Here is a 12,203-nt window from a genome sequence, read left to right as displayed (position 1 = left end):
TCATCAGAATAAAAAAAGAATAAAAAACTCATCAGCAATTCTATGCCAGTTTTACGGATGAGGAAACTGAGGGAAGTTCAGTAAATTTGCCAGTTGTTGTATACTTGCTTTAGCAATATGATCTCAGAGTGTACGCTCTTAATCACAAGGCTGTTTTCCTTTTTAATATACTGTAGTACTTATTTTCATTTCTTTAACAATTAATTAGTAGTATTTATGTTATAATTGTAACTCAGAATTAGCAGCTAGAATATTTTGACATTTTAGGGAAATCTGTTAGCATATAAAAGAGTGAAGATTAGAAGAATAATTCCTGAAAAAGATATATCAAGTACAAATGTGAGTTGAAATTCCAGTTTTCTATATTTTAGTTAGAATAGTGAAATGCTTGTGAGAGAAACTAGAATACCTTATCCAGTATGGCACGTAGTATTTGAAAAACACAATATTGCTACACAATAAAAGTGTATAAAAGATAATTAAATGATCCTATAGGGTACCAATTAAAAATGGATGCGTTTTTTAAGTTTTTAATACCTAATGACGTTATAAATGTCTTTCTTCAGGGAAAAATGCAATTTCCATTGTGAGCTGCCTTCCAGAATTTATGGTAGAGCTTCGCTGCCGTTGCCACTGATGCCAAAGTGGAATAAAGGTCTTTACAATTTAGAAAGTCAAAATGTATAAATGAATTACTGTTAAAAATGATTTAGTTACTCTTCTTAGACTTCAAGACACATAGTACAAATAAATATTTGAATGTTTAGAAAGAACATTCGAAAATCAAGTTATATCAATATAATATTTATTTTGCCCTCATCAGTATTTTTGTCTTATTTCATGTTTGGAATTGGCTTTTGTTTCCCATGACCTTTGTATTTGAACCCTAATCTCAATCTGATAATGTTTTGTTGTAAAACTAATTACAGAGTTGTATTTCAACATTGTTTTTCTGTAGAAACAACTCAGCAAACTAAAATTGATTTTAATATGAAAGATCTGTTGTTGTAAAAGAAGTTAACACAGAGACAGCGGGTTAGTTCTATTAAAGGAATTGTTCTTCCCCTTGGCTCCCTCTATTGTGATAAATAAAAAGAATGATTTGACTTGCTTCCTGGGTCATACAGGCATTGAGTACGTGGATGCCTGTCCTCACGGCTGTCCCCTCCGTGTGCAGTGCCTGTCACTCGTAGGCATGCTAGTGTTTTTTCTTAACTAACTGAATAGATAAATAATATATTTGAATAATTTCTCTGAGTTGAAAATGTGTTTGTATGTAAGACTAAGACATTATTAAATTGTTTTTGTTTGCCTGGGTCTCACATGGAAATGTCATGTTAAATTTAAAAACACTAGTTTTAGATTTCAAGTAACAGTTCTTGAAAAATAGTCATAGAATCCTGTTTCTGCCTCACTGCTTTTACATTCCTTACCCCTTTTTCCTTTCCCTCCCTCCCTCTACTCTCTTTCTTCCCTTCAACCTGTTCTTTATTTGCTCTTTAATAATCCTTTTTTTTTTTTTTTTTGCCTTGTTTGTTTTCCTTTAGTAGCTGGAGTCCATCTTTCTCCAGCTTCTCCTGAAATTGTACTGGACCATGACCACACTTCTCCTTCTGTTGGCTGCCTCTCTTCTGAGCCCATCATTTCCTCACCAGAGAATACACATGCAGACAACAGCATTGTTGGTCAGACGGTTCCTAAAGCACAGGTAAAGACAAGCATATTTTTATGGGAAGTTTATCTACTTAAAAAAGTGCATACTGCTTTAAATGAAGCTTTTCTGATCTTCCTTCCTTCCTTCCTTTTCCTTCCTTTCCCTTCCTTCCTTCCTTCTCTCCCTCCCTCTTCCTTCCTTCCTTCCTTTTCTTCCTTTCTTCCTTTCTCCCTTTCTTCCTTTCTTTCTTTCTTTCTTTCTTTCTTATCTTTCTTCTTTCTTTCTTTCTATTTCTTTCTTTCTTTCTTTCTTTCTTTCTTTCTTTCTTTCTCTCTCTCTCTCTTTCTTTCTTTCTTTCTTCCTTCCTTCCTTCCTTCCTTCCTTTTTCTCTTTCTCTTTCTTTCTTTTTTCTTTCTTTCTTTGTTCGTTCTTTCTTTCTTTCTTTCTTTCTTTCTTTCTTTCTCTTTCTTTCTTTTCTTCTTTCTTTCTTTCTTTCTTTCTTTCTTCTTTCTTTCTTTCTTTCTTTCTTCTTTCTTTCTTTCTTTCTTTCTTTCTTTCTTTCTTTCTTTCTTTCTCTTCCTTCCTTCCTTCCTTCCTTCCTTCCTTCCTTCCTTCCTTCCTCCTTCCTTCCTTTTTTACTGTAGATAGATACTCTAACTTTGAGGTTAATATCTAGAATTCAAAAACCTGAATAGTATGTTTGTTTTGTGGCACAGTTGCAAGGTATTTAAGGAGACTTAAGTTACCAAAATACTGTTTGGACATCTCGTTTATTAAAATTGACTTAGTTTTGCATAACACATAATGAACTTCAAAAGGGAAAATGATTACAAAAAACTATTTCTCTTTTCAAGGAAACTTACTGTATGTTTTCAGGTATTAGAGTGTTCATTTCACTTTTAGAGTAGAAACAAAAACATACCATAGGGTTTATTCATTCAAATGTTTATTAGTCCAGGCTTTGTGCCAGATGCTGGATTCGTCCAGATTTCCAAAGTCCTCTATACAATCTCAAGTCACCTGTTATCTTTACTAGAAAGTGATGATCAATTAAGGTTATTGGTAAACTTCAAATTCTGATTTACAATTTAAAATATAAACAAATTCTGAATGTATGAGCACATTCAAGAACTGGTGGGTATGAGATGTGTTTACACTTAATTATACACTCTCAAGCATAAATGAAGTTTTAAGGTTTTTAGTGCTTTGCTTACAAAATAGTAAATGCTTTAAACTCTAAAATTTAGAGAAAATTTTGTTTCCTATTACAAAGATCAGGTTGTTATAACAGTTTGAGGTCTTCTGTTGATTTACTTAAAGGGTGAAATAATTTCGGAACCTTTGCTACAACTTAATTTCCAAATGTGGTTTCTGGTGCCCTTCGGATGTTTTCTTTTTGGGTACAGTGTAAACTTTCCCCTCTTGTGTATTTTTTGTTTTTAATGTGGTTTAGATTCAGCAATCAACACACACTCATCTGGATATCTCACTTTTTCCACTGGGTTTAACTGATGAGAAAAGTAATGGAACAATTGCTCCTGTGGGTGATGCTGAGGATCCTGGAGCCAACGTATCAAACATACAGCTTCAGCAGAAAATTGCAAGTCTGGAGATGAAACTCAAAGTTTCTGAAGAAGAAAAACAGAGAATTAAAAAGGTATATTTACATTTGCTTAAAAAATAAATGTTTGACTTGCATATACTGGAAATACGATATAATCCCAACCTCTGATTAAAAACTCATCAGTGGAAAAGTACTAAATAGTCGTGGGCTGTAGGTTTAAATCAGTCATATGAGTTTACCTCTTAGAATATGGTCTTTGATAAGAAATTTCTAGTCTTTTTTTTTTTACTTTTTTTTATTGAGTTATAATCATTTTACAGTGTTGTGTCAAATAGAAATTTCTAGTCTTAAACATATACTTTGGATTTTTTTTCTCTAATGAATACTTTCCTTCTGGTTTATTTTTACTTACTTCAAAAGCAGGTAGTATTGTATTTCTTATGTAGATTAGAAGATTTGTGGCATTCATTTGTCCCTGTGGGAAGTCGGGCATCGTGGGATATTTGGCCAGAGTACTTGGATGTTCAGCTGTTGTAGTGAATAATTTATGTGTATTCTCATTTCTCTTCCCTTCAAATGTATCTATAGAAAGACCTTAGCAGATTTATAGAAAGTATATGTAGAGGTGAGTGTTGTTTACAATTAGTTTAGATGCTTTTATTTATTTATTAGCATGAATAATTTCTGTGTTGCCTCAATCTTTGATATTGGTCTGGGAATGGGAGTGAAGCATACATTCTATAATATTGTTGAACATTAAAAACCATGATTCCTACAGGGGTAGGGTATAGCTCCAGTGATAGAGCACATGCCTAGCTTGCATGAGGTCCTGGGTTCAATCCCCAGCAGCTCCTCTAGAAATAAATGAACCTAATTACCTCCCCTCACCCACCAAAAAAGTTTAATAATATAATAATAAATAAATAAAATATTAAAAAAAAAACCCCATGCTTCCTGTAGATTCTTTCCTTACCAAATATTTTCTAGTACGTTCATTGAAAAAAAGTGAGTATATTTTATGCCTTTAAATATTACAAAATTTATGCTTGGGTTTTTCTTTCAGGATGTGGAATCATTGATGGAAAAACATAGTGTCTTAGAAAAAGATTTCCTTAAAGAAAAAGAGCAAGAGGCCATTTCTTTTCAAGATAGATACAAAGAACTTCAGGTAAACACAGTGGATTAAAAATTTAATATGTAGGCCTTTTGATGGAGTATGTATTATAATTTCAAAAAGTACTCAGTAAATACTTAATGAAGGATCAGATACTTGTTTAAATATGTAAAATATTGACTAACATGGATGACATTAATGATAAATGCCATTTTGAAAAGTATGAATCTGTGAGAAACTATGAAGGTTAGTTGTTTGAGACTCAATCCTGGTGAAAATTATTCTGATTCTGATGGATAAAATCTGGAAATTGGGCATTCTAATTCTTACTGTGATTGTATTTGAAAAGAATTTAGAATCATACAAACCCCAAACTGAGATATTTAACCTTTTTCATAGAGTTTGTAATCAACATTTCCTCTTCTTCTCCTCACATTTCTTTAATAAACTTGTTTCTTCTTCAGCCTTTCACCATCCCAGTAAGTGGCATTTCTCTCTCTCCAACTCCTAAAGCTAAAATCCACATTTATTCTTTTTCGTACTCACCCCACATTTGTTCCTTTAGCAAAACCTGTTTGGCTGTACCTTCAAAATATTCAAGTTTCGACTGTTTATCATTCTGGTCAGTGCTATCCACCTGCCCTAGGCCATTCTCTCTCACTTGGAATACTGAAGAATCTTCTATTCTAACTAATCTTTTTACTTCTGTCATTGCCCACTTACAGACCATTCTCCACATGGCAGCCCCTGTGATCTGTTTAACATTTAAAGCTGCTCATGTCATTTCTCTGCTCTGAAACCTTCAGTGGCTTCTCATCTCACCCAAACTAAAAGTCAAGTAAGTCCTTAAAATGGTTTGCAAGGCCCTATATTTTCCTGTATCCCTTCTCCCTGTCTTTTATCCAGCTCCTTCTCAGTCGTTTGGCTTTACCCCTGTTTCTGGAATACTCTTCCCTCAATTTTCTGCATGGTTTACTTTTTTTGTATCATCCAGGTCTCTGTGCAAGTGAGACCTTTCCAGACAGTGCTGACATTCCCTACCTGCCTTCCCGGGCTCTGCTTCATTTCTCTCCATAGCACTTTTACATCGGATGACCTGTGTGTTTCCTCGTTTACTTACCTAGATAATTTTAACAGTCTCCTAAGTGGTCTTTCTAGCTTCCGCCCTTGCTCTTTTCCCTTAACGATTCTTTATTTCAGCAGGTGGAGTAGTGTTTTTAAAAATGTAAATCAAATCATTTTCCAACCTCAATTATTATTCTCCTTCCAGTGTAAATCTTCTATCTTCTCCAACTTTTCCAGTTCACCTGGGGCTATTTACTCACACTGCACTTAATGATTAAGTCCAGAGGAATGTGTGAGTCTGTGTTGGGGAGGATGTTCCTTGACTGTGGGAGTGGTGAGTGGAGGGGCTTGTGATTCGTTCAGTTTCTCTGACTGGAATGCTCTTCCCACAGATATTCTACATGGCTTTGTTTAAAAAAATGCAAAACTTGAAAATAAGGAAAAGGATGAGCAGTGTGTTCTTCCAGTGTCCAGTGGAGACATTATTTACTAGACCTACTCAAGGATTATTTAGGAGAATGGAGTACTTTGACTCACTGTTTATGACTGATTAAAAGTCTCAGTTGTATTGACATTACATGTTAATTAATTAGTTTTTTTTTTACAGAAGGGATGCAAATGATTTCTGTCTGTTAGAACTTCAAAGAATACTGTTTATTGCCCTATAGGACATTCATCAATTTTATCTCTAACCTAGAATTCTTTCTTAGTCTTACACTCCATTATTTAATTTTTAAAACATTTTATTTACTTTTTATTTTTTAATTGCAGTGTAGTCAGTTTGGAATGTTGTGTTAGTTTCTGGTATACAGCATAGTAATTCAATTATACATATATGTATATATATTCTTTTTCAAGATGGGTTATTACAAGATATTGAATATAGTTCCTTGTGCTATTTAGCATGACCTTGTTGTTTATCTATTCTGTATACAGTAGTTAGTATCTGCAAATCCCGAACTCCCAATTTATCCCTCCCCATCCCCTCCCCACCCCCGTAACTAGAAGTCTGTTTCCTATGTCTGTAGCACACTGCTATTTAAATTTTCTACACATATACCTATTCAGATGCTCTTTGAACCAGTCTTAACATCTGATTCATTCAGTGTTAACATAAATGATTCATTTGTTAATAAAGAGTAGCATAGATTTTTGGCATGGTTTTATTTATATTTATATGGGTTACATTTTAGCTTTTTAAAAATTATACTTTTTTAACAACTCTCACTGAACCCTCACTTCCGTTAGAAACTCAAATGCTGGCTTCCTGTGGACACTTTCTTTGACTGTGCTGCAGAAGATAAGAACCTGTGTCCATGCTTAGCATTCCCAAGACCCCTTTCTTTGCCTTTTTCCCCTATCCTCATAGCACCTTTTATTTTGTTTTGATTTATGTTTTGCTTTGCTCCCACCAGTGTGAGCTCCATGTGGTTTGGAACTTTCTTTTCCAGTACCTAGAGCAGTACTCGCCAAGTAACGTGGGCTCACTTAATACTCTTGAGTTGAATGGGTGAATTCACTGATATAGCGTACCCTGCTGCCCAAGGGCTAATCACACCATGTACAGCCACATTTATAATCTGCGCTTGGAATCATGGTGCTTATTAGAAGGTGCAGTGCTGAATGCTGGAACTTCGTGTTTTCTTCTCTCTACATTGAGTGACTTATTCTGGGCCAGTTAGTGAGACAGATACCTTTGCAAATTCAGTTTCTCAGTCCATTAATGGGAACATTAACATACCTGAGAGACAGTCTAACACCTGACATATGACACTCTGAGCTTCCTACAGTGAAACCCAATATAAATGCCTGGTGGCATTGTCATTGTGGTCTCACTGCTTTTACTATTCATAGTGATAATCTAAGAGTAGCAACTTGAGTCTTCGAAACTAATATTCAGTTTAAAAGTATCTTCCTCTTACTAAGAAGCAGTACTTTCCAAGGAAATAGTTTTTAGGTGATTTTACTTCAGTACCAAGAAGGACCTTGCTCCTTTCTATACTCTGTGGAAAAAAAAGAGTAGACTAACTTAAGGCGTATTTTATCACCTTAGCTAAGTGAATGATAGAAAAGTGTATTAGGAGGTCTGATAGCCAAATTGAACTCACAGGCTGGCGCGCCGTTTAGTTTATCTGTCACTGCTAGGCGGGGCAGAAGCCTGGGCTCAGCGCTTTGGCCATTGCTCATAGAGTGGAGGTGGGATCATATTTTTTCCCGTGGGCTCTGCTCTCCTAAGGCATCTAAGATGTAAAAGTTACCTGTTCTCTGCGTTGCCCCTTTTGTGGTCCTTTGGCTGGCGAGGGATAGCTTTTCCAGTGGCTGTTTTCATTTGTGCCCTTTGGCACTTCCTGGTTGCTGGCCAGAACAGTACCCACACTGGGATGTATGAGGCTGAAAGAACACTCAGAATTTACCACTGTGTCCTCGAGTCCCCAGGTGGTCTGTTTACTCATCACCTTCTGCAGTCTTACTACATTTGTTTTTAAATAGCGTCCAGGCCATTTAGCTCTACTTACTGAGAGAAATAGAAGTGCATCTTCTTCGTCTTAGCCTGGAGGTGAAGGAAAAAGAAACCGTTTAAATTTTAAATATTCTTTATTGTAGCTACAGCAGAATGATTTCAGTCTTAAAACACATTCATTTAAAGCAAGTATTTTGATTAATTTTTTAAGGAAAACAGTTTAAGAAACCAACTCATAGAGTAATTAAAGGTAGAGGAGGTGCAAATGAAAGTATGGATAACTCAAACTGTGAGATAATCTGTACGTCCCTGTGTCTGCTTTATGCTTACCAAGTTTGTGCATATATGGTATATGTGTTAGACTTTCTGGAAGTGTATTTTTAATAAATATTTATTTATTAATAAGTATTTATAACAAAATATATTTTTAATTACTATAATTTAATTTACAATATTGTAATAAGTACAGTATTGTATATTATCAATATATATAAATATATATTTTCATTTTTGTAAAGAAATCTACCTCCAGTTTTGTAACAAAATCTACCTGAAATTTTGTAGTGAAATTTACCTCCACTAAGGCCAATGTTGGGTGTGCCTTTGTCAAGATTTTAGTCTGACCAGAGAAAGAGTAATTAATAAGTGGAATGTTTGTAAAACCTTGAAATGAACCTTTTTTTTTTTTAAACATTAACTATTACAGAGAATTCTAACAGTGTTATTTTATGTGATATGGTCTGATTACCAGGATAGGTGGAGGGGTGTGAATGTGCCCATAACAAATGCCATGAACTCTGTGGTACAATGGGGGTGTGCATGACCCCTCCTTTCCTGCTCTGTCCAGGGTGTGTAGCCTCAGCAGAGGAAGAAAAGTGAGTCATGCTGCATCTGTCAGAGGTCGCTATTTAAAGGACTCCTCATGAAACATGACTAGAGAACTTATCTTAGTACAGCTTGTGTTCCAATCTCTCTTGTCTTCCTTCTCTGACTCCCAGAGCAGGTCCACTCCCACCTGTGACAAGCACCCAAGAAACTGGCAGCTTATCAGATCGCACCTCGCATAAGACAGAAAAAGAAAACAATGTTCAGACCTATTTTGCTACCACATTTTAAAGAATATAATGAATAGATGCAGTTGATCATTAAATTATCATCTCTGGTAGTTGTGAGTGGCTGTGGCTGACTTTGGGAATTGTCTGTATAAACTTTTTAAAGCCCGGGTCCAGTCTTCCATATGCCATTTCTGCTGCTGATTTCACAGGTTATAGCACTGCAGTATGGATAGATATTATTCTCAATATTTTTGTGTACTTAAAACATTTAAAAATTTTTTTTATTTATTTTTACTGAGGTGTATAGTCAGTTTACAATGTTGTGTCAGTTTCTGGTGCACAGCACAGTGCTTCAGTCATACATGAACACACATACATTCATTTTCATATTCTTTTTCACCGTAAGTACTACCAGATAACCGTCTTGACTGTTCGTGGTTTATCTTTACTTGCTTGTATTTTCACATCCATAGAGATACTGTGCCATCTATTTTTGCAATAGATATTGAATTTGAGTTTTTGGTTCTACTTTTTTAGGCACTCTAGATGTTTTTGTGAGGGAGTTTTGTGAGATCTGAAAACTGTACCGTCACTACAACACTCCCAGTGTTCTTTCACGGGTAACGATTATTAAATGGAATTACCTGATATCAAGGCTTAAACGTATGCTTTTCCTGAGGATACTTACCTCTTTCTGGAATTAGTAGTAGATTGCAGGGAGTTACAGATCTCATTCTTGCTTAATAAAAGTTGAGGGAAAAGGCCAGGTTTTATTCATTTTTGTATACGATCGTTTGGTACTTGTAGGTGTCCGTGAGAATTGTTGAAGACAAAAATGTCCAGAGAATTAAAAAAAAAACAAAAAAGACTCGGGAAAACTACTGCTTTATTCTTTGTTTTCATCTTCAATTTTGTAGAAAGTCAATTATATTACATTTTCCTGATGGTCACTGAATTTTGTATGCTTCATTTCATTTTTTTTAAGGGAAGGTAAAAAGCTTTTAAACAACTAATTTGAAGAGGAGGGTATTTATAAGCGTATAAATGACTACTCATTTGGTTGTTTTTTTGTTTGTTTGTTTTTGTCTTACAACATATAACTTTTATTTGTACCTTTTTACCTATATGTGTAGATGCAGGTCACCAACACCATGATTGATGTTTCTAATAAGGACCTTAAGTCATTCCCTTTCCTCCACAAAATATTATCTTGAGAATACACACTTAAGTTTTATGCTATTTCTTTTCATTTACTATCTTTATTCCCTAATTTAGCTGTTAGCCACCTTTCCTTAACTTAGGTGTGACAACTTTTTCTTTTAAATGAGGATCATTTTTAGAAAATAAAAATGATACACATTTTTCAAATGAAAACAGCTTAAACTGTTGTTTATAAAAACATTAGCTTGTTGGGTTCAGTTTAAACAGTAACAAAGTTATAAACATTTTAAGAAAGCACCTCCAATTTTATCATCCAAATAGGCAATTTTTAGAAAAAAACAAAAAAATTTTTAGTACTTTTCTACCAGTAGGAAAAATGTATACTTTAAAAATTGGATTATTTGTCCCTGAATAACGGTACTAATAAGAAAACTGACCTTTTATTTTAAAAAAAAAAAAAAAAAAAAAAGCCAAGATTGGGGACATTTTTGAGAACTGAAAATAGAGGTGTAGTTTATTAAACTTTCATGCAGGCTCATATGCTGAAGGTATTATGTGATTTTTCTCATTTCTGTCCTAATAATTTAGAAAATCAAGATGTTCTTTCATTTATTGGAACTAAATTGAATAATTTTGAAGTCATTAGAAGAATACCATCTTCAGTTCTATAGGCTAATTGACCATTGTGAAAATGTTTTTCCTCCCTTACACAATAATAGAAATTTAAAGCGTTAGCTAGTACCTTCACAAATCTAAGATGACATGGATATTTTAGGACACACCATCAATTTGATAATTGATTTTGAGGGGACAGAAAAGATAGCATTTCCAAATTTTAGAAATCTTAAAGTGGGATGAAAAAATGCATCTTCAGTTTGATTTAATATGTAAAATGAGTTTTCGTGTTCCAAATATGTTTCAGTGTATTTAGAATTTGTAAGTAGTTTAGTTAGAAATGTAAAATGTTTAAAAACCAAAAAACCAAGTAAACTGTTTTGACCAGATAAAAATGAAACTTAAAATATTTCAGTAAATAGAAAATAAAGGTTTTTTAACCTATTTTTAAATTTAAAAATAGTTTCTCAGGATTATACTGTATAGCACAGGGAAATATACACAAGTTCTGATGGTAGCTCACAGAGAAAAAAATGTGACAATGAATATAATTTTTCATGTATAACTGAAAAATTGTGCTCTACACTGGAATTTGACTCAACATTGTAAAATGATTATAAATCAATAAAAATGTTAAAAAAAGTTAATCTATTTAAATGAGTTACTTTCATTAAAGAGATTTTCTCCAACAAAAATTAATACCAAAAATTGGATTAAGAGTCTACCGTAAATTTTGGTACCTAAATTCTCATAATATGATTATTCATAAAATTTCTTTGACAAGCATGCATTAATTCTGTATATTCATTTGGTCTTAAAAGTTTTACTCATTTTTAACTATGAGTGATTCAAGGCTGGATGCTAATTTCATAGCCATAATTTCTTTTAAAGTTACATAGTACATGACCCCTTTTGATCTGCGCTAACGTAGAGATTTATGCAGACACGTTTCAGAGATGTTGTAGAATTGTCATTATGAAACTTATTCTGTGGCATTGAGTTTGGTCTTTAAATTGTCTTTTAAATTTAAATAACTTTTAAAATTGTATTTTCAGGCTCACATAATTTGGTAAAATATAATTTTAATGTTTATTTACAGTTATCCCATTTACTATTGGGATGTTTGTAAGTGCATTTGTTACTTTAGAAGCATGTGTTTTACTTTCTTTACTAGATTATAAATTACCCAAGGAGATTTCTTAGAGGGCACAAAGATTTTTTTTTTTGTACCCGCCAGATGTTTTGAGCAGTGTTTAGTGATAGATTTCTGTGTGTGTGTGCATAATGGTATTGCCAAAAAATAGGAAAACATGGACTTACAATGAGACTAGGTCTCACTCTCATCCAGTGGTGAGGCAAACCTATTATTTTTGAATACTCTAGTTTACAGTCTCAAGGGATGTATTTACCCTATTTCCCTACTTATCTGAGGTCAAATTCTGACCTCAGCCATTCTAGAACAAAGTCGCAGACCTCACCAGTAAATGAAAAGACTGGTTTGAAGCAAATTCTTC

General features: G+C 33.9%; 1 protein-coding gene across 6 annotated transcripts in view; it reads left to right on the top strand.

Moving 5' to 3' along the window:
- CCDC91 (coiled-coil domain containing 91) overlaps positions 1-12,203 on the top strand; it is a 224,903-nt gene that overhangs the window by 49,536 nt on the left and 163,164 nt on the right. For 3 of the 6 annotated variants that reach the window (XM_032473295.1, XM_032473296.1, XM_032473292.1), the window contains exons 4-6: positions 1,548-1,708; positions 3,108-3,311; positions 4,282-4,386. In XM_032473295.1, coding sequence (XP_032329186.1) covers positions 1,548-1,708; positions 3,108-3,311; positions 4,282-4,386 — 470 coding nt within the window. Of the gene's footprint in view, positions 1-566; positions 656-1,547; positions 1,709-3,107; positions 3,312-4,281; positions 4,387-12,203 lie in introns of all 6 variants that reach the window. The other 3 variants (XM_032473294.1, XM_014567177.2, XM_032473293.1) reach the window with 3 other exon arrangements.

The sequence above is a fragment of the Camelus ferus genome, chromosome 34, assembly GCF_009834535.1.
Source record: "Camelus ferus isolate YT-003-E chromosome 34, BCGSAC_Cfer_1.0, whole genome shotgun sequence".
Taxonomy (NCBI): Eukaryota; Metazoa; Chordata; class Mammalia; order Artiodactyla; family Camelidae; genus Camelus; species Camelus ferus.
This window is presented reverse-complemented; position numbering and strand designations above follow the sequence as displayed.